At 42.1% G+C, this 22,339-nt stretch overlaps 1 protein-coding gene across 1 annotated transcript in view; it reads left to right on the forward strand.

Moving 5' to 3' along the window:
• Positions 1 to 22,339, forward strand: part of PDE11A (phosphodiesterase 11A) — a 721,237-nt gene that overhangs the window by 417,656 nt on the left and 281,242 nt on the right. Inside the window, exons 7-8 of the mRNA XM_040357670.1 lie at positions 18,092 to 18,167; positions 20,467 to 20,534. Coding sequence (XP_040213604.1) covers positions 18,092 to 18,167; positions 20,467 to 20,534 — 144 coding nt within the window. The remainder of the gene's footprint in view (positions 1 to 18,091; positions 18,168 to 20,466; positions 20,535 to 22,339) is intronic.

Genomic DNA, 22,339 nt, shown 5'->3' on the forward strand with positions numbered 1-22,339 from the left:
AAAGGCCATCCTAAAATGGGCGGTTTTATTGTATTGGGGGGTCCGAAACCCAGTCAGTATCTGGTGTGACCACCATTTTCCTCACGCAGTGCAGCACATCTCTTTCGCATATAGTTAATCAGGTAGTCAATTGTGGCCTGTGGAATGTTGGTCCATTGCTCTCTCTCTCTCTCACAGACACAGTATATATATATACCATAGCTGTCAGGAATAGTGTCATTACTAGGCTCACCTTCTGGTTGCACTGTTGTGTTCGGCACCAGTGGGTATAGTTCTGGTGGCCACCAGCGGGTGTCTCCCTGCCAAGACTTCCAACCAGCCATCAAGCACACCTGATCTGGGTCTGCTGGGCTATATAAGCCTGCCCTTAACCAAGGCTCAAATGCTCCAGAATTCCATCTGCTAGCCTTGTCCCTGCTTGGACCTGCTTTCGGACTTTGACACTGACACTACAGGGGAGCCGCTTTACAAGCACTAAACAACTCAAAAGCAACTCAAAAATGCTCCAGTGTGAAAGGGGTCTAAGGAAATCTAGTCCAGAAATAGGGATGAGCTTCATGTTCGACTCGAACATTGCCTGTTCGCCTGTTCGGTGAACAACAAACAATTTGGGTGGAACACCCTGTTAAAGTCTAATCTAAAGTGCTAATTTTAAAGGCTAATTTTTTTAAAGGCTAAGGCAAGTTATTGTCCTCAAAAGTGTTTGGGGACCTGGGTCCTGCATCAGGGGACATGTATCAATGCAAAAAAAAGTTTTAAAAACAGCCGTTTTTTCGGGAACAGTGAATTTAATAATGCTTAAAGTGAAACAATAAAATTGAAATATTCCTTTAAATTTCGTACCTAGGGGGGGTGTAAAGTAAGCATGTGAAATAGCGCATGTTTCCCATACTTAGAACTGTCTCTGCACAAAGTGTAATTTCTGAAGGAAAAAAAGTAATTTAAAACCGGACTCGCGGCTATGATGAATTGTCGGCTCCCGGCAATTCAGAGAGAATTCATTCATTAAAAAAAAAACGTGGGGTCCCCCCAAATCCAATTACCAGGCCCTTCAGGTCTGGTATGGATATTAAGGGGAAAATTTCAAAAAAAATGTTGTGGGGTTCCCCTTAGACCCCTTATCCAAACACGTAACCTGTCCGGCCGCAGAAAAGAGGGGGGGACAGAGAGCGCCCCCCCTCTCCTGTACCGTACCAGGCCACATGCCCTTAACATGGGGAGGATGTCCCCATATTGATGGGGACAAGGGCCTCATCCCCACAACCCTGGCTGGTGGTTGTGGGGGTCTGCGGGCGGGGGGCTTATCAGAATCTGGAAGACCCCTTTAACAAAGGGGACCCCCAGATCCTGGCCCCCCCTATGTGAATTGGTAATGGGGTACATTGTACCCCTACCATTTCACAAAGGAAGTGTAAATAGTTGTAAAAAAACACACACACCGTGGAAAAAAGCCCTTTATTAAAAAAAAATCCAGCGGTGGTAATCCACTCGGTCCTGGCTCCCCGCTCCAACGTTGTCGGTATCCAGTGTCGGGTGATCTCCTCTACAGTCCAGTGATGAGAAGATCGTCCGGGATCCAGAGCGCAGCATCGCCAGAGACAGCCTGGCAAATGACGCTGCTGAAGCTGTGACATTTCTTATATAGGTAAGGCAGGGCCACCCGTCACGTGACCCCGCCCCCCTTGTGACCGCTTTTTGTTTTTTTTTAATAAAGGACTTTTTTCCACTGTGTGTGTGTGTTTTTTTACAACTATTTACACTTCCTTGGTGAAATGGTAGGGGCATGTACCCCATTACCAATTCACATAGGGGGGGGGCAGGATCTGCGGGTCCCCTTTGTTAAAGGGGTCTTCCAGATTCTGATAAGCCCCCCGCCCGCAGACCCCCACAACCACCGGCCAGGGTTGTGGGGATGAGGCCCTTATCCCCATCAACATTAAATTACTTTTTTTCTTTCAGAAATGACACTTTGTGCAGAGACAGTTCTAAGTACGGGAAACATGCGCTATTTCACATGCTTACTTTACACCCCCCCCCCCCAGGTACGAAATTTAAAGGAATATTTCACTTTTATTGTTTCACTTTAAGCATTATTAAATTCACTGCTCCCGAAAAAACGTCAGTTTTTAAAACTTTTTTTGCATTGATACATGTCCCCTGGGGCAGGATCCAGGTCTTCAAACACTTTATAGGACAATAACTTGCATATTAGCCTTTAAAATTAGCACTTTAGATTTCAAACGTTCTAGTCCCATAGACTTTAATGGGGTTCTAAAGTTTGCACGAACGTTTGGTGTGTTCGCAGGTTCTGGTGTGAACCGAACAGGGGGGTGTTCGACTTATCCCTATCCAGAAAGAGTGCAGTGTAAAACAAGACGTGCTGCCAGATGAAAAGGCTAGTGTCAGGGCACCAATCCTTCACGGACCTATTCTCCTCGGATCCTTGGCAGACCAGCTCTGCTGCGCGCGCCGCTGATGCACGTGCCCATGCGCAGTGCGTCTGGACTTCGTGTGCACGGGCGCGTGCGCGGGCGCGCTCACGGGCACGCACAAGCTCGCTTCACCTCGGGCCAATCAGAGGCCTGAGCGGCCTATTTAAACCAGCCCCTTCCTCTCTGCAAATTGCTGGTTCGTAAACAGCTTTTGGATTTACCTTGCTGCTGAAAACTTGACTTTGGATATCTTGTTACCTGACCCCTGGCCTGCTTTTGGATTGTCGCTTTCTGTAAACCTCTTGACCCTGGCTTGAACTTGGACTACCTGATCTCTTTAATCCCTGACCCTCGGCTTTTGGACTTTGGATATTCTGTTTGCTTCAGCCCCTGACTCCGGCTTGTTCCTGGTATTATCTTCAGCCTTGTTTCCTGTGTGCACCAGCTATTAGGACTGTTTCCTGTGCTATCCAAAAACAGTCTCCAGTGAGCCTCTGCTATCAAGTTCCCGGTCTTCATTGGATCTCCCTCTGCCACTGGTCCCGGTGCCTCCTGGTGCGTCCTTCCCTCTGTCACAAATCCAGGGGGCGGATCGCATCGGGTCACAAAGGTGAGCCGCCCTTGGCATCTTGGCCTCGGTAAGTTATTTCCTGACAGCTAGCACTGAATGGGAACACTATATGCACACAGCATGACCAGCGGGCTCCTCCCAGCGTCACACAGGTGCAACAAATGAGGAAAGGGCGTGTCCCTGCCAAGGCGGCAGCTGCCACCCTTTGAGGCTAGAGACACTCCCATCCATACGTTGACGCTGATGGAATGACGCATACACCAGCGCCCGGGTGATGTCACAGGCATGTTGTGGAAGTGTGGCGCTGATGCCAGGAGAGACAAATCCGCATCAGCTGATGCTAATGCCCTCATGTGCATCGCAGCTCCTGGGTTCTAGACAACAAATTAATAGCCCCACAGATCCGGATCCCAACAGACTGAACAGGCTCCACCTCACCCAGGGAATTGCTATGCAAAAACATTGAACAAGGTCAATCAATGGAGCCTCAAATAGAGGCAGACAAGCCTTGTCCTATAAATAATAGGACTATTATGCTATAACGACTCAATGGCACCCTAATCGCGCTGCGTTTTTGTTGCGATTGGCGCAGTCAGTCGCGCTGCAAAGCTTGTTGCTCAAAAAGGAACATGATCTTCTTTTATGCAACAGCATCGCACATTGCGATTTGCCCCTTAATATATATGGCTAAAGGTATGGGAGTCATTTTGAAGAAACTGAGCAAATGAATGTCAATAAAGATTGCAGTTTGGGCAATGGCAATGCCAGGAAGGAAAAGCCATTTTTTGTGATAAAAGACCCAGTCCTCCAAAGTATGCCTCATCTGATTTAGCCCTTTAACTGCAAAGAGGTTAATTCAGCTGTCTTAACTCGCTACCGCTTGCTTCCTAAGCCCGTGTTAGTATGTCGCTCCATAAAGCTTTCACAAGGAAAAGAATAATGTGCAATACATACGTTTAAAAGGGCAATAATTATTTTCGGGATCCATGTCAGAAAAATGTTCATTTTGTTCATGAACTGTGTGGGTCTGTCTACTTCATAGAAATCAGATTAAGCCAGCCAGCAGTGACTCAATGGGAGTCCTACACCTACTTTCACAAGTTCATAATCCCCTCTTCTGTTCCTTTCACAGGTTCCATCCCTGCACATTATGTTGTCACTTTTCTCTTGGTAGTGCCAATTTATAGCAAAAGGTTGATATAGTAGATGTAATACTATATTTAAAGTTAAACTCATAACAAGTAGAAATTATAGGTGGACTTTAATCCTTTCCATGTCACTGAGCACAGTGAATGTTATATAAGCAGCCAAGCATTATCAAATGGGATATTCAAAATAGATACTGGCTTTAAAATAATTGTGCAAGGCACTGTAATCCATTCCACAGCAACCAATCAGAATTCATCTGTCCCATTGGCCTAAAAATCTGTTTGGTTGCTCTGTGAATTTTGGGTATCATTGTTCTTGGTCCCATTTATCAAATACAATTCAGTACTCACCTACTAAGCTAGTGCTGAGGAGTCGAGATGTGCCGAGTGCAGTAACCAATTTATTAATTTGTATTATTCATTAGCATCTCATTTTAAATAAAGCTGCCAGAAAGGGGTCACAGGAAGCCAACATCAAGACAGAATCAGGTATTTGTGCTAGTTGTATTTAGACCCCTTTCACACTGAAGCGTTTTTACAGCGTTTTAGCGTTAAAAATAGCACTATTAAAATGCTCATGAAATGCTCTCCATGCATCTCAATGGACCCTTTCACACTGAGTCCTGCAATCAGCATCTTTGGAGCAGCTTAAGGGCGCTGAAAAGAACGCTCCAAAAATGCCCCTCTCCATTGAAATGAATTGAAAGTGCTGTAAAAACACCTTGCCCTTTCACACTGAGGCATTGCACTGGCGGGGCGTTGAGAAAAGTCCTGCAAGCAGCATCTTTGGAACAGCTTTTGGGCGCTGAAAAAAACGCTCCAAAAATGCCCCTCTCCATTGAAATGAATTGAAAGCGCTGTAAAAACACCTTGCCCTTTCACACTGAGGCACTGCAAAAACGCCCTAAAACGTTAGGGTCTTAGCAGTGCTTTACCAGCACATTGGGATTGCAGATGAGGCTTCGATCGAATAACGCTCAAATAATGCTCGAAAAATGCCCGAGTGTGAAAGGGGCCTAAAAAAAACATTTATTTTTAAAGAACTACAGTATCTCTCAAAAGTGAGTACACCGCTCACATTTTTGTAAATATTGTATTATATCTTTTCATGTGACAACACTGAAGAAATTACTCTTTGCTACAATGTGTGGAAGGGATCAGTGATTACTTCATATAGTGCCATATCCTAAAACTGAGAACAAAAGACAAAAATTTCCCTTGGGTTTGGTCTTTAAAGGCACTTGAACTCATATAACAATAGCCTTCAAAGTCCAAACCCAAGGGGATTTTTTGTCTTTTGTTCTTTGCTACAATGTAAAGTAGTGAGTGTACAGCTTGCATAACAGTGTACATGTGCTGTTCCATCAAACTAACTCAACACACAGACATAAATGTCTAAACCACTGGCAACAAAAGTTAGTACACCCCTAAGTGAAAATGTTCAAACTGGGCCCAAAGTGTCAATAGTTTGTGTGGCCACCATTATCTTCCAGCATTGCCTTAACCCTCTTGGGCATGGAGTTCACTGGAGCTTTACAGGTTGCCACTGGAGTCCTCTTCCACTCCTCCATGACGACATCAAGGAGCTGGTGGATGTTAGAGCCCTTGCGCTTCTCCACCCTTCGTTTGAGGATGCCCCACAGATGCTCAATAGGGTTTAGGTCTGGAGACGTGCTTGACCAGTCCATCACCTTTACCCTCAGCTTCTTTAGCAAGGCAGTGGTTATCTTGGAGGTGTGTTTGGGGTCGTTATCATGTTGGAATACTGCCCTATGGCCCAGTCTATGAAGGGAGGGGATCATGCTCTGCTTCAGTATGTCACAGTACATGTTGGCATTCATGGTTCCCTCAATAAACTGTAGCTCCCCAGTGCTGACAGCACTCATGCAGCCCCAGACCATGACACTCCCACCACCATGCTCGACTGTAGGCAAGACACACTTGTCTTTGTACTCCTCACCTGGTTGCGGCCACACACGCTTGGCACCATCTGAACCAACTAAGTTTATCTTGGTTTACACTGTTATACAAGCTGTACACTCACTACTTTACATTGTAGCTAAGTGTAATTTCTTCAGTGTTTTCTCATGAAAAGGTATAATAAAATATTTTCAAAAATGTGAGGGGTGTACTCACTTTTGTGAGATACTGTATATACAACTGAATTAAATAGTGTTTTACATAAAGCTGGAGTCAGTACTCTAACAGTGTGCTACATATAGCTGTGTTGCTTGACAGTCTGTTGGTTTTCTTCTGAAATAAATGTGCTAAATGCATGAAAAGTAACACAGCTGTGCAAAAGTTTCTCAGCAGGTAAACCATGTAGAAAATTTCAGGCACATATGGAGGTGCTGAAAGATAAACTAAAAAAAAAAGGACTTCATAGAAATACACATATATCAGAAAATACAAAGGGCCAGATTCACAGTAGAAATACGCCAGCGTATCTACTGATACTCGGGCGTATTTTCAAATTTGCCACGTCGTATCTTTAGTTTGAATCCTCAAACCAAGATACGACGGCTTTTGGCTTCGATCCGACAGGCGTACGGCTTTGTACGCCTTCGGATCGTAGGTGTAATACTTCGGCACCCGCTGGGTGGAGTTTGTGTCGTTTTCCGCGTCGGGTATGCTAATTAGCTGTTTACGGCGATCCACAAAGGTACGCGCGGTCGTCGCATTCTCTTACGTCGTCGCTAGTCGGCTTTTCCCGGCGTAAAGTTAAGGCTGCTATTTCGTGGCTTATATTTAGACTTGCCATGTTAAAGTATGGCCGTCGTTCTCGCGTCGAATTTAAATTTTATTTTTTTTGCATAAGTCGTCCGTGAATAGGAAAGGACGTAACGCACGTCGCTGTTCAAAAGATTACGTCGGTGCGACGTCATTTCGCACAAAGCACGGCGGGGGATTTCAAAACGGAGCATGCACAGTACGTTCAGCGCGGAAACGCGCCTAATTTAAATGATACACGCCCCATTTGAATTAGGCGGGCTTGCGCCGGACGGATTTACACTACGCCGCTGCAAGTTTACAGGCAAGTGCTTTGTGAATCAAGCACTTGCCCGTAAAACTTGTGGCGGTGTAACGTAAATGCGATACGTTACGCCACCGCAATTGTATGTGAATCTGGCCCAAAGTTATTTGCAATGAAGATAATCATCATATGTATCACGTTTAAAACTTAAAAGACAAATTCCACAAAGATAACCCAAATATAGTAAATGTATACTATACTATAGTAAATATTCACAAGATTAAAGCACATTATCAACCTCTTTTTATTTTGAATGTTTCTTGTTCCTACTTTCTTGCTGCAAAAGGGTTGTCCATATGTAGAATTTATACTGGTAGATCTTGTGTGGTTATGGTGGTCATTTAAACTGTTCACTATGAGTAAGGCTGGCCATGCATTATACAATTGTCCTATTCAAATTTTTTTAGCTTTACTATGAACTATGTAGTGCAAGGGCCTGTCTGATTGCATACAAATTTAAAATGTTTAGGTTTGACCTCTTTTAATATGGATTTGGAAAATTGTACAATGTATGGCCAGCCTAACAAAGTAATGTCTGGATGAAGCTGTATTTTCCAAAAAGCTAGTGATAGGTCAGAGGCTAAATGAATATTAGGACTAGGACTTGTGGAATTGGATAAGGGAGTTTATTTGCTCCCCTTATGAAATTAAAGATTTTTTTAGCAGTACTTACTTTTTTTGTGCTGTTTGTTTTCAATTTATTTCTATTGTTTCTTTTTTTTTTCTTAAATACCAAAAAAATACCATTTAATCAAGATTCTATCGGTTCCTATTAATTATACAGAACCCTGATCAATATCCATAAATTACATTACCTTTAAAACAAAATTTCTTACAACATATCCCACTACATCACCCATTCATCCAAAAAAAAAAAAAAAGACCCCTTAACCCTCCTGTTCTCTCCCTCTCCCTTTCCATGTACTTTTTTTATACTTCTTTTATCTTTCCCCTTCATATTTTCCCTTCTTTTTCATTTATAAATATTCTTCCATTCTCTTTGAGAGCCAAAATTCATCCCATTGTTGCCATATTTCTGGCATTTGATTATTTATGTGTCCTTCTCTTATCTGTCTTTCCATGTATTGTATTTCGTTCATCTCACATAACCATTCTACTATTTTTGGGCTTTTATTTTCTCTCCATTTACGAGCTATTATTGTTCTAGCTGCTGATGTCATATAATGAAAAATATCCTTAATACTTTTTATTAATTCTGGCATCAAAAATAATAATGAGACATCTATATTTGGGTTCTTTTCTATTCCCGATATTTTTTGGTATATCTCATAAACTTTTTTCCAGAATTTTCTCACCATGAGACATTCAAACCAGATGTGTTCCATAGTCCCCCTTTCCACCTTACATCTCCAACATATATCTGTTTGTCCACTGTTTATTTTATTTAACGCTCCAGGGCTCCAGTACCATCTCATTGCTATTTTGTCATTTATTTCTTGATATTTATTCGCTATAGATGTTTTGTGAATTATTTCAAATATTTTCTTTGATTCTGTCTCTGATATTGGTTTACCTATTTATTTTTCCTATTTTTTCATTCCTGTTAGCTCTCTAAGGCCGCGTACACGGTCGGACCAAACCGATGAGACTGGCCCGTCGGACCGTTTTCATCGGTTCACCTCTGAAGTGGCCGTACGGCCTGATATGCGTACACACCATCAGTCCAAAATCCAATCGGTCAGACCGCGGCGACGTAAAACACACAACGTGATAAAAAAAACGAAGTTCAATGCTTCCAAGCATGCGTCGACTTGATTCTGAGCATGCGCAGGTTTTGAACCGATGCTTTTCTGTACTAACCATCGGTTTGGTCCGATCGGGCAGCGGTCCATCGGTTCGGTTTTGAAGCATGTTTAGAAATTTTGGACCGAAGGAAACCAGACTGATAGCCTATACACACGGTCGGTTTGGTCCGATGAAAATTAACTTCGGTTCATTCTCATCGGACCAAACCGACCATGTGTACGGGGCCTAAGGGGTCCTGAGGGGAGTATATATATCTTGGATAATTGTTTAGTTGTTTTTTGTTAATCTTTTAATATTTCCTCAAGTTTAGTTTTTGATCTGTTTATTAAAGGTAGTTCTATATTTGTTGCAATATATGTATTTAATTCATGGTTCTGTAGCCATTTGTGTTTATGTTCGGGTCCCAAATCTTGTATTTTTGGCATTTTCCCTTCCACTAGGATCTGGACTACCCTTGCGTTCTCCAATAAGTTCCATTTTAAGTATTTTTGTAATTGCTAAAGCTGGCGGAAATTCTGGGTTGGAGAACAATGGGGTCATAGGTCCCATCATAGTGGATAGATTCCCCTTTTTTTAACTCAGCATCCCATATTTTAAATGTGGCTCTTGTAAATATTGTTAATTTTTTTTATCAGGTCTTAGGTGAGATTTTATCCATTAGAGGGCTTTAAGTTGAATTCCTATAATATCTTCTTCTAGTTTAACCCATTGTTTTTGTGCTGTTTGGTTTGAATGATGTCCTGCTTTGCGGTAAGCCCATGGCATCAAAAACACACCCTCTGGGGGGGCATCATCAAGACGCCCTGGATCAACAAGAGAATGCTATGGAGATAGTTTGCATTATTAAAGTGTAACTCCACTTTTTTTGAGAAAAAAAAACATTCCCCTCTGGGTGATCTATGTACATTGCAAGGATTTTGGCAACATTTTCTGCAGATTCCTACCTTTTGTCATTCTGAAGAAATCCCTATGGGTTTCTCTGTGCCCCTGTGGGAAAATGAATGGAATGGGAGTTTGTTTCCTAATTATCAATCAGCTTCTGCACCTGCAGAGCTCTAATTAGGAAAGCTTATGGGCCTGCATCCCTTTAGATGTGACTTCCTACTGGTAGTATCACACCAAAAATGTTATTTTTGTTGCAGGTGATGCCTGAAATCTGACTCTATCTTAGTGCAGACTTTTGGGAAAATTGGTGAGCCAACAAGCAGAAATTTATGTTTAAGGGGGGCGTTCTGTACACATTCAATTACAAGATGTCTCAATTGTATACGTATATTATATCTTTGCTTTTTTGTTATTTTTTTCCCCATGAAAGTGGAGTTGCCCTTTGAGTGAACAATGTTCTCTGCAGCATTTATTACCACCAACCACTTCCACAGGGTGCCAAAAGAATTTACATGACAGCGCTGTGGATTATTTATGGATTATCAAAGGGAGAACACAGCAGTAGTTATATCCTTTCAGTAATGCTTTTTCTGATTGAAACCTGAGACAAAGATGTGAAGCTGGAGTCAGAGCAGTAAGTCATTGTTCTCACAAAGTCAGTTGCATATGTACATTTTTGGCTTGGGGGTTTTGAGCTAATAAATGGCAGGTTAAAGGATTCAACATTTTCACCTGCTGACTGAATAGAAAACAACATAATATGCAGTATTTCATATTTGTCTGTCCCTGTTGCTTAGCACAATGGAAGACAGGGGCATTGCTAGGAGTGTGAAACACCTGGGACACCTGTGGACATATATAGGAAGTGAAGTTTATGGGAAAAATGGGAGTGGCCAGTGGGAAAGGAATAGCTAAACTCAATGACAGCATTCTTGGTGTATATACCACACATGCATGCCACAGCTTGCGAGTGAATGAGTCAGGCTATGTATGGTACAGAAATCAGGGATCAGGAGTGTGCTATGTACAGAGTGCAGGGGTCAGGAGTGTAACTGGAGGGCCCATGAAACACAGAATCCCGTAAATAGGCTGGGAAACCCTTGTTTCAGCTCCCTATGTACCTCCATTAGGGGCACAGGGTGACTGAGAAAATGTGGCTTGGATTACTTAAAATGGGACAGTAATATTTATCCACAATATCTCCCAGGATATATATAAAGACTATTCTTAGTTTGTTTGAGTCTGAACTCGACATGTTAAGCCCCGTACACACTATCAGAATTTTCGATGGAAAAAGTGGGATGTCTGATGCTAGCAACACCTACGATATAGGAGATTGGCTTTAGGCAGGAGGTACAAGTCATATTTACGCATTGTGATGCCCTATGACCACCTTAATTATTATGCTCCTGTTAATAGTTTATGCCTATATTTAAGTAATTATTTTAATATAAACTACTGCTAGAATGCACTAGGAGGCAGCATTTGGTCTGCTTTATAAGCAAAAAACTACTTACAGTATGTACTCATAGAATCAACAAACAAGAAAAAGGTTAGGGAGAATCCACCACAAACTGCTTTTATATTCTGCACTACATCAACAGAATACACAGAACAGTTGTTGGAAAGCTTTATCAACCAAAAGGTTGGCTTAATAGAATGTTTGACATCAACTTTTGTACAGATTTACTTGGAAGGCATTTCATCTTCATGACATTCATAGAGGACTATTATAAATTTAAGGGCATGCTGCTCTTTTAAGCCGAATTGTAAAATATTTATCATGCCACAAATGAATAGCGAGACAAAAAAACATTGTTCTTCAGATATGCCCCCAGAACTTTTTTTTTTGCTTGTGATAAGTTGTCAGAGCACATTATGTCAACAGAAGCATCTCAGACGTAAATCCCAGTGCTCGCAAGGCAGGCTCACACAACTTTTACGCTCAGTGAAAATGACTTAGCTGATGTGATGTTTTTGGATCAAGTAAACTTTTACCTGTTAAAAGTCACCGTAGATGTAAAATTATTAAAACAATCTGTGCAGAGAAAAATATGAAAGCTGCTTTTGATGAAACTTCTTGTTAGCCAGCTGATTTAAAAAGCTGAAAATCACAGCATCCTCTTGATGATTACTATGTCACTACAGGATGTAGTAGTGTTATGAAGGGCAGTTGGTGGAACCACTGAACGATGTCTGGGACACAAAAGGTTGATCACGACAATGTTTGGCAGTGCAAAGGGCTACAGAGGTAAGTATTCACTTTTTGCATTACAGAAGCAGTTTTTATTTGGACTCTCCAATCGCTAACAGGGTCACTTTGGGTATGTTGAAGTACAACCCCAAATCCCAAAAAGTTTCGGAAGCGGTGTAAAATCCACATAAACCAGAACCCGATGATTTGCAAATCCCATAAACCCATATTTTATTCACAATAGAAAAGAATAGAAACATATCAGATGTTTAAACTGAGAAAATGTACCCCCAAAAAATAAGGTAATTTTGAAATTGATGCTTCTGTAATGCAAAAAAAAAATCTCAAAAAAGTTAGGACAAGGCCATGTTTACGGCCTTTATGGCCTTTTAACCACTTCCTTACTGGGCACTTAAACCCCCTTCCTGCCCAGAGGACTTTTTACGATTCGGCACTGCGTCGCTTTAACTGACAATTGCGCGGTTGTGCGACGTGGCTCCCAAACAAAATTGACGTCTTTTTTTCCCACAAATAGAGCTTTCTTTTGGTGGTATGTGATCACCTCTGCGGTTTTTATTTTTTGCGCTATAAACAAAAATAGAGCGACAATTTTGAAAAAAAACAACATTTTTACTTGTTGCTGTAATAAATAGCTCAATTTTTTTTGAAATTTTTTTTTATCCTCAGTCTAGGCCGATACGTATTCTACATATTTTTAGTAAAAAAAAAAAATTCGCAATAAGCGACTGGTTTGCGCAAAAGTTATAGCGCCTAGAAAATAAGGCACAGAATTATTATTTTTTATTATTTTTTTTTACTAGTAATGGCGGCGTTCTGCGATTTTTATTGCGACTGCGACATTATGGCGGAAACATCGGACACTTTTGACACATTTTTGGCACCATTCACATTTATACTGCAATCAGTGCTATAAATATGCACTAATTACTGTATAAATGTGACTGGCAGGGAAGGGGTTAACACTAGGGGGTGAGGAAGGGGTTAAATGTGCACCCTAATTAGTGTTCTAACTGTGGGGGAAGGGGGGTGACTGGGGGGGAGGTGACCGATCTGTGTCCCTATGTACAAGAGACACAGATCGGTCTCCTCTCTCCCTGACAGCACGCTGTCAGTGTGAGAGCCGGCAATGCGAGATGATCTCATATGTTTACATATGAGATCATCTCTCATTGGCCGCACAGATCGCCTACCAAACAGCCACTCCGATTGGCCGTTCACGGCGATCTGTGATTGGCTGTGTCCAAGGGACACGGCCAGCACAGCAGTTCCCCGCTGCGCGCTCGGGGAACGCGGAAAGGGGCGGCCGTAAAAACACGGCGCCCCAGAGAAGTAGAACCACCCTGCGGCCGTATATAGTCGTACGGCCGTACGGAAGTGGTTAACAACACTCTGTAAAAATCTGGAAACTGAGGAGACCAATTGCAAGAGTTTTTGAAGAGGAATGGGAGAGTATTGTTGTCCAATTTTGCCTGATATAGGATTTTAAGTGCTCAATAGTCCTCGTCTTTGTCATATTTTTTGTTTCAAGATGTGCCAAATATTTTCATTTAGTGAAAGGTTTGGACTGCAGGAAGGCCAGTTAAGCACACAGACTATTTTACTACAAAGCCATGCTGTTATACTGTAGATACAGTTTAGCATTGTCCTGCTGAAATTTGCAAGGACTTCCCTGAAAAAGATGTTTGGATGGGTGCATATGCTGCTCTAAAACCTGAATGTATCTTTCAACATTGATGGTGTCTTTCCAGATATGCAAGCTGGATGACACCGCAAACTGTGTTCACAGACAGTGATTTTGGAAAGTATTCCTGAGCCCATGCAATGATGTCCATCAGAGTATAATGCCTGTTTTTAATACAGTGCCATATGAGGGCCTGAAAATCATGGACATCCAATATTGTGCTTCAGTCTTGTCCCTTGTGCACAGAGATTTCTCCAGAATCTTGGAATCTTAAACGATAGTATGTACCCTAGGAGGTGATACGTTTTATTTAAAGTCTTTGCAATTTTACGTTGAACATTATTTTAAAATTATTCAATAATTTTTAGATGTAGCTTTTCCCAGATTGGTGAACCTCTGCACATTTTTACTTCTAAAGCACTCTAACTCTCTAAGATGCTCTTTTTATACCCAATCATGTTTCTGACCTGTTGCCAATTAATCTCATAAGTTAAATGATCTTCCATCTCTTCCTTTTTAGTACCACTTAGGCCGCGTACACACGATCAGACCATCCGATGAGAACGGTCCGAAGGACCGTTTTTATTGGTTAACTGATGAAGCTGATTGATGGTCTGATGTGCCTACACACCATCGGTTAAAAAAACGATCGTGTCAGAACACGGTGACGTAAAACACAACGACGTGCTGAAAAAAAGGAGGTTCAATGCTTCCAAGCATGCGTCGACTTTATTCTGAGCATGTGCGCCTTTTAACCGATGCTTTTGCATACTAACAATCGGTTTTGACCTATCGGTTAGGCGTCCATCGGTTCAATTTTAAAGCAAGTTCTAATTTTTTGGACCGAAGGATAACTGACCGATGGGGCCCACACACGATCGGTTTGGACCGATGAAAATGGACCTTCAGTCCGTTTTCATCAGTTTTGACCGATCGTGTGTACGTGGCCTTACTTTTCTAACTTTTTGTTGCCCTGTCCCAACTTTTATGAAACTTGTCACTGCCATGAATTTCAAAGTAACCTTTTTTTTTTTTGACAGTGCACTTAAAGGGGTTGTAAAGGTTAGTTTTTCAGTTTCTAAATAGGTTCCTTTAAGCTAGTGGATTGATGGTTTACTAACCTTTTCCTTCGATTTCCCTTCTAAATGTTTTTTTTCTTTGTTTTCTTTGTCTGACTTTCTCACTTCCTGTTCCTCCTCAGTAAGCTGTTCTGGCTGACTAACCCCCAGCCAGAACAGCTTGGATGATGGGGGCAAGCTTACTGAGGAGAAACAGGAAGTGAGAAATTCAGACAAAGAAAAAAAACATTTAGAAGGGAAATCGAAAGAAAAAAGTAAGTGAACCAACAGCTTAAAGGAATATATATAGAAAATAAAAAACAAACCATTACAACCCCTTTAAAGAAGAACTGAGCTCCTAAAGATGTGCCAAAAAAGCAAGCGAAGTAGCAGTCACCAGTATTGCTTTTGGTCTTCCTACAGCTGATCGTTACATAGTTACATAGTTGGTGAGGTTGAAAAAAGACACAAGTCCATCCAGTTCAACCTATGGTGTGTGTGTGTATGTGTTTATGTCAACAGTACATTGTATGCCCCTGTATAATGTGGTCGTTAAGGTGCCCATCTAATAGTTTTTTGAAAATATCGACACATGCTGATACCACTGATTGTGGAAGAGAATTCCACATCCTTACCGCTCTGACAGTAAAGAACCATCAATGCAGTTTAAGAAGAAAAACGCTTCTCTTCCAGTTTTAGTGAATGGCCGGGTGTCTTTAAATTCCATGCTTCAATGCTTGTGGTCTTTCCCCATAGCTGAGATCCTCCAGTCCCTTTATTAGCTTTGTTGCCCTTCTCTGGAGTGTCTCTCTGAGGACAGGTGTCCAGAACTGGATGGCATACTCAAGATTCGGCCGGACCAGAGTCTTGTAGAGTGGGAGATTTATCGTTTTATCTCAGGAGTGAACCTCCTTTTTAATGCATGCCAATAGTCTGTTGGCTATGCTTGCAGCAGCTTCTCATTGCATGTCATTGCTGAGCCTATCATCTACTAGGACCCCCAGGCCCTTTTCCATCCTAGATTCCCCCAGAGGTTCTCTCCCTAGCAAGTAATTTGCATTTGTATTTTTGCCAACCAAATGCATTACCTTAGATTTTTCAACAATAAACCTCATTTGCCATGTAGTTGTCCACCCCATTATTTTGTTTAGGTCTTCTTGCAAGGCTTCCACAGCCTGCGTAGAAGATATTTCCCTGCTTAACTTTGTATCTTCTGCAAATACTGAGATTGAGCTGTTTATCCCATCCTCTAGATCTTTCATTTATGAATAAATTAAATAGGATTGGTCCCAGGACAGATCCTTGGTTGACCCCCACTTCCCATCACCCCTCATTACTCACTAAGCATGCCTTGTTTTGCACTGTTTCTGTGTGGAGGCGGCCATCTAAGTTGCTTCCTCATGTTAGAGCCATCAGCTAAGAGAGCAGTAAGCAAAACAAGAGTCACATCCAGGGCAGCCATCACAAATTTTGGGGCCCCTTACACAGCTTTAGTCAGGGCCCCCCTGGAGCAGAAAACCCGGGGGGGGAGGTGCTGACGAAAAAAAAAGAAGTGTAATCTCTTCTCTCCTGACGTGAGATAATAAGCAGATAAGCAGGGGGGTCCTGGGGACCATCGGGCCCCTTACAAGTGTAAATCAAAACAAAAAACCGGGAGGGGGGCCTGTAAGGGGCCCTGAGGACAATTGGGCCCCTTACAGGTGTAATGCAAAAAAAAATTTAAAATTTAAAAACGGGAGGGGGGCCACCCAGGTCCCTTACAGGTGTAATGCCTGTACCCCCCCCCCCTGATGGCGGCCCTGGTCACATCACCAAACTTCACTCCAAATCTCCTGGAGTTCCAGTCATATCTAGCAGTGCCTTAGAATCATGTTGCAGATATACATCTATAAGGCTATAGGCACAAGAATGCCTAGGCACCCTCACATACCAGAAAATGCACTGCTATTTTTCAGGGTAAATTCAAAACAAAAATTATATTTGTCAGGTTGTTACGAAGGTACAAATAACATTTCTAGATAACATAACAAACCTCCACTTTTTGAGTTGTTGAGGTCTACTTTGTTTATGCCAAGGTGGGTTTTCTGTTTCATCAGCCAGGTTAGTTCACCTTCAAAACTGCATATGCATTAGAACTTGGACTTTACATTAAATTTTGGACCTCCACTTTTAAAAATTATCTTTACTTTTGAAGCTGCTTCTACTGTGGACTCCTCTCCATCCTACTGTTGGATATGCAGCCTCAGTTCCCCTCAAACAAGTTCTTGGCTGCAATCACTCGGCTTGTCTAAAAACACATGTGCAGTCCACTATCTCTCTCTCACTCACAAGACCCTGAGCTCAGTCATGTGGCAAGAGAGAGAAGACTGCTCTTGCATGGCCAGGCTAAATTAATTCTTGTAGCTGAGTGCTCATTCGTGAGGTGCTAAGTCCGCACATCCAATGGTTGGCCAGTCCTGCGGCCGTCTAGGCATATGGGAGAGGGTGAGCCCATAGTAGAAGCAGATTTAAAAGCAAGGATCGTTTTTTAAAATAAAGAATGACTTTTAAATGTACGGTCTAAACTGTAATGGATATGGATTTGTTTTTATGTCAATAAAGGTGAACTAACCCTTTAAGGGTAACATTATTGCAGAGAGTATTAATGCTTCTATGGAATTATAACAGATTTGCTGCATGTTTTTAAATATTTTTCACCTGCAACCTTTATCTTCACTTATTTCATTTTGAATAAGCTACTAAAACTTCTACATATAGTATTTGTCCATGGATACTATTATACTGTAATAATTTCTAAATAAAAAAGTATTAAAAGTGTGAAGAGCTGTGTAGAAAGTAAAATAAAAAGGGGCATTAGTGAATAAAACATGCTTCTCTGAAAGGAATGTATCATTATCCCGTACCAGTCACACCAGCTTCCCCAGAAGCTAGCATCAACCCATGTCCTATTTAAAAAGTAAAACGCACCATATTACTGGGATTGGTTTAAAATAGCTGCACAATAAATAACTTTTAGAAAGAAAAAAAACGTTTTTCTTACGCATTACACATTTTCTTACAGATTGTTGTTATGAGCTATTCTCACTTGTTACATCTAATTGCATACATTACCGTGTCTTCATGTACCATGAATCAGACCTTCAAAGAATAAAGTAATGAGAATCGTATGAGTCACTGGTAAATACTGTTGGGATGTTGGGACAGGTTGTCTTTTGCAGGGACTTCTGAAGTGTGATATGAAATGTGCACAAGATGAATCCAAATGGTTTACTAATATCTTGCTTTTACTCTATATCTCAGGCTGACCAGTTCTCTGGCTTTCATATCAGGTCGGTGCTGTGTGTGCCAATATGGAATAGCAGCCATCAGATAATAGGTAGGCTTCATAATATATCTTTGGATAGATCCCTGTTTTGAAACTGCTTGTGTTTTGTGTGCATCAATGTCTTGCACGTTTGTCCATTTTAATCAGTTTTAATGCATATTTTAAAGAATATTTTACAGTGTTATTATTTGCTTAAAACTGCGGTCATAGATATGCTGTACATACAGTAGACAGCCACTTCTGACAATGTTGCTATATGTTGTCTAGACGTGCTCAGGGATGGACTGGCCATTGGGACTACCGGGAGTTTCCCGGTGGGCCGATGGCTCAGTGGGCCGGCTTCAGTGACAGCGGACTGCCACCCCCCTCTGCTCCTCTGTCTCTCCCTTCCCACAGCGCTCACCTGGGGGGATCAGAGGAGCAGGGGGAGGATCAGAGGAGCAGGGGGGACGACAGAGGAGAATGGGGGAGGGGACAGACAGCTGACTCAACAGCTATGGCCTGGGAGTTTCTCACTTCTGCCTAATCTTGTCCCATAAGGGGGGCACGGAACTGATTCTTTGCCCCGGGTTAAATGTCTAACTTCCCCACTGGTACTGCCTATAAGAGGACCAGTACCAGCCATTCTACTCTAATAAAAGTAGAATGGCTAGTGAAGGGGGAGTGGGGGGCTTGGATGGCTGGGGGGGTGGTGTGTGGGAGTTGCCCGGCTGCCATGGGAGAGACCTGACAAAATGGGCCAGTCTGGATGAAGTCCAGGGACAAATTTCTGTCCCAGTCCAGCCCTGGACGTGCTTATCCAATGGCTGCATTATTGTATGGGTCACTGACCTATGCAGGTCAAGAATTCTCCTATCACTTGTTCCAGGTCAGTGAAAACATTAAAGCCAAAAGAGCTGCATGAAAGGCAGACATTTAGCATTTACAGGTCAGCAATGACAGCTTATGTATTTCTCCAGCACCAGTTTGCATGATGGCTTAAGCATTCATTGTGTGCCTATGGTCATTTTAATGGGTCTTATTCATGTGTCTAAAGTTTATGCTTTGTCTGTAAAGTTATTCAGTTCCATTTTGTACCCTTTTTAGTAAAAAAAAAAAAAAAAAAAGGTTTCCATATACTACAAAATACAGCATCACAATCATAGGATTCTATATGCATATGCAGACTTAATGCCCAGCCAGTGTTGACATTTCTTCTGCATATAATTGGATGGGCAGCTCAAGCAGAAAAGCACCTCCTACATTAGTCCAGCAAATTTACTGACTGACAATCTTTCAACCAAAAGAAATAACTTAGCCAGGCTGCTTTGATGACTGACTTTTATTATTTTAGAAAGCGCCTTGCAGACACACTGAGCGGGTGACAAATTCTTTAAATATTGCACTGTTGTATAATTCATTGTGTGCCTCCCTTATTTTCCCAGCAATCTATAAATTACAAAGTGATAGTTTTCACACTTTTGTGTGGTTTGAACACAAGCATGCAGCATGTAGGTCTTGATTTGAGTGCTTTGCTTGACAGCACACAAATGCAAAGAGGACCTTTTAAAATAATGTGATTTTAGATGTCCTATACCTTCCATGCATTTTAATGATGTGTTAAGCACACAAAAGCACATAAATGTGCCCTAACTTGTTTATATGAATTACATCTTAATTAACCTTTTCACAATACATATGTTCAGAAACGAAATATGCTGCCACAAATTACAGCCCGTTCTGTTGCACATTAATATTTTTTTCTTTTTCTTTGTAAACATTTTTACTAAGCAAAATCATAACCGATTTTGACTATGTAGGTCTTGCTGTGTCAGTATTATCCCCTATGCCCTTTTATTTTGTGTGGATGACAAATCATAAAACTGATGGTCACTGGGCTGTTCCGCTATCCCAAAAAGGTGTTGAAGGAAGCAACAGGTAGGTTATATGCAAAGGTGGTACGTTACCACCCTCTGCATAAGACCTGGAGAACGATCAGTTCAAATTGTATCAAGATAAAATGTTCCCGGCAGTAGAAAGTCCGCCGGGAATACCGAGAACCTGCTAGGTAGTTCTTTCCCCCCTACACACGGCCGGTTTTCCTGGCAGGAAAACTGCCATGAGAGCTTTGGTCAGGAAACCTGGGCGTGTGTATGCTCCACTGCAGGCTTTCTACATAGAAAATCTGCCGGCTTAAAAAAAAGCCAGGAATCGTGTTCTCTCAAGAAAACATGTTCTCATTTATTTATTTCTTTTTTCTTCCTGTATTGGGTCATGTGTTGCTGATTCCATTAATACATTTAATCATTAACAGAAAGCCATTGTAACTGCTTTGCAGAATTTTACTACTGCATGTTTTTATATATTTTAGGTGTGGCACAAGTATTAAATAGATTAGATGGAAAGCCATTTGATGATGCAGATCAAAGACTGTTTGAGGTAAGGAAACAACCTTGCAGAGAAATATGCCATACTGTACATACACACAATCCAACTTAATGTGGCAGTTCAGACAAAAATGTTTTTATTTTTCTATAGAGTGGGGAAGTTTAGCAACCTACGTCTAGTTTTGATTGCATATTGGTCTGTATTGTGGCGATTTCCTCTCAATTCCTGTTCCCTTGACTACAAGAACTGAGAAAATCATTTCCTCAATCAAATTACAAGGTGAAATATACCGTAAAATCGCTAAAGCCCTGTACACACGGCCCAGATTCTCGTCAGGAAAAAAACATATTTTTTTCTGACGATATTCCTGGCAAGATTCTCTTACCGGCTGAGTGTACACACACACCATTCAAAAGAACCGCCGTTATTTTGAATGGCATGAACAAGGTGACGTCATCGACTACGACGAGCAGGCACTTGTCACATTCGATGCCGTCGCCGCCATCTTGCTTCACCCTACCTATGCCTTGGAAGGTTCCGCGCATGCATCAAAGTCATTTCGAGCATGGACAGGTTTCCATGGAGAGGTAAGTATACACACGCTCTGGTTTCTCGGCAGGAAAACACTGCCGAGAATCTCACGACGAGAAAATAGAGAGCAGGTTCTCTATTTCTCTCATCAAGATTCTGGGCAGTTTTCTTGACGGGAAACACACGCACGGTTTACTCGGCAAGAAAGCTCTGACAGCAGTTTTCTTGCTGTTTCTTGCCGAAAAAACCGTGCGTGTGTATGAGGCTTAACCCTAAAAATTCTGGTTGTATTGTCATATATGTGTCCTCACTTCCTGTCTGTAGAAATCTTCCAAATTTTGACATGAATAAAAATCCAACATATTTTTTAACCTTTACAATTTGCTTTAAAGGGGTGGTTCCCCCTAAAAAAAATTCTAACAATACATTCGGAAGACTGGTTACACTGCGGTTAGGCTGGGTTGTTTTTTTTTTGTACATACCTCGATCTCGCCGTTTCATCCCTCCGCTTCCGGGTTTGATTCTTGTGGGGCTGGGTGTTCCTAGTTGATTGACGTTCCTCCGACCGACGCATACTTGACGTCACGACTTTCCGAAAGACGCCGAACGTCGCTGCGCAGGTGCCGTATAGAGCCGGCTCTATACGGCGCCTGCGCAATGTCGGAAAGTCGTGATGCGCAGTATGCGCCGGTCGGAGGAACGTCAATCAACTAGGTCCAGCAAGAATCATACCCGGAAGCGGAAGGGATGAAACGGCGAGATCGAGGTATGTACAAAAAAAAAAAAAACAGCCTAACCGCAGTGTAACCAGTCTTCCGAATGTATTGTTAGAATTTTTTTTTAGGTGGAACCAGCCCTTTAACAAGAAAATAAAAGTTTCTGCTGAATTTTCGATTAAGTTTGCTCTACTGGTAGACCTGTGCCATAGAAAGTCTGGAACAGTGGTGACTGATTCTATATTTTTTTGGGGGGACCGCAAACAATCCACCTGCCACCCCCAATTGGTGGGTCACCAGCCCCACACTTTCCCCATCTAGGCCGCGGAGAGCGACTTTACCCGTTGTCTCTCCCCCCTTTGCTTCACGGTGGCTTCCCCTGCGTCTCCTCCTCTTCTCTTCCAATATGAGTGCTTCTCCTCTCAACCAATCAGGTTTCAGGACCCGCTTCTTGATTGGCCAGGAGGAGAATCAGGATGACAGTAGTGAATATTAATTTGCTATTGTCACACAACTGGGTGGGCTCAGGACGCAGTGCTCTGCGCCCCAAGCCCACCCTTTTGTAAGCCAATTAGAGCCTCAGGCTCTAATCTGCTTCTAAAAAACACA

Source organism: Rana temporaria, chromosome 6 (assembly GCF_905171775.1).
Source record: "Rana temporaria chromosome 6, aRanTem1.1, whole genome shotgun sequence".
Taxonomy (NCBI): domain Eukaryota; kingdom Metazoa; phylum Chordata; class Amphibia; order Anura; family Ranidae; genus Rana; species Rana temporaria.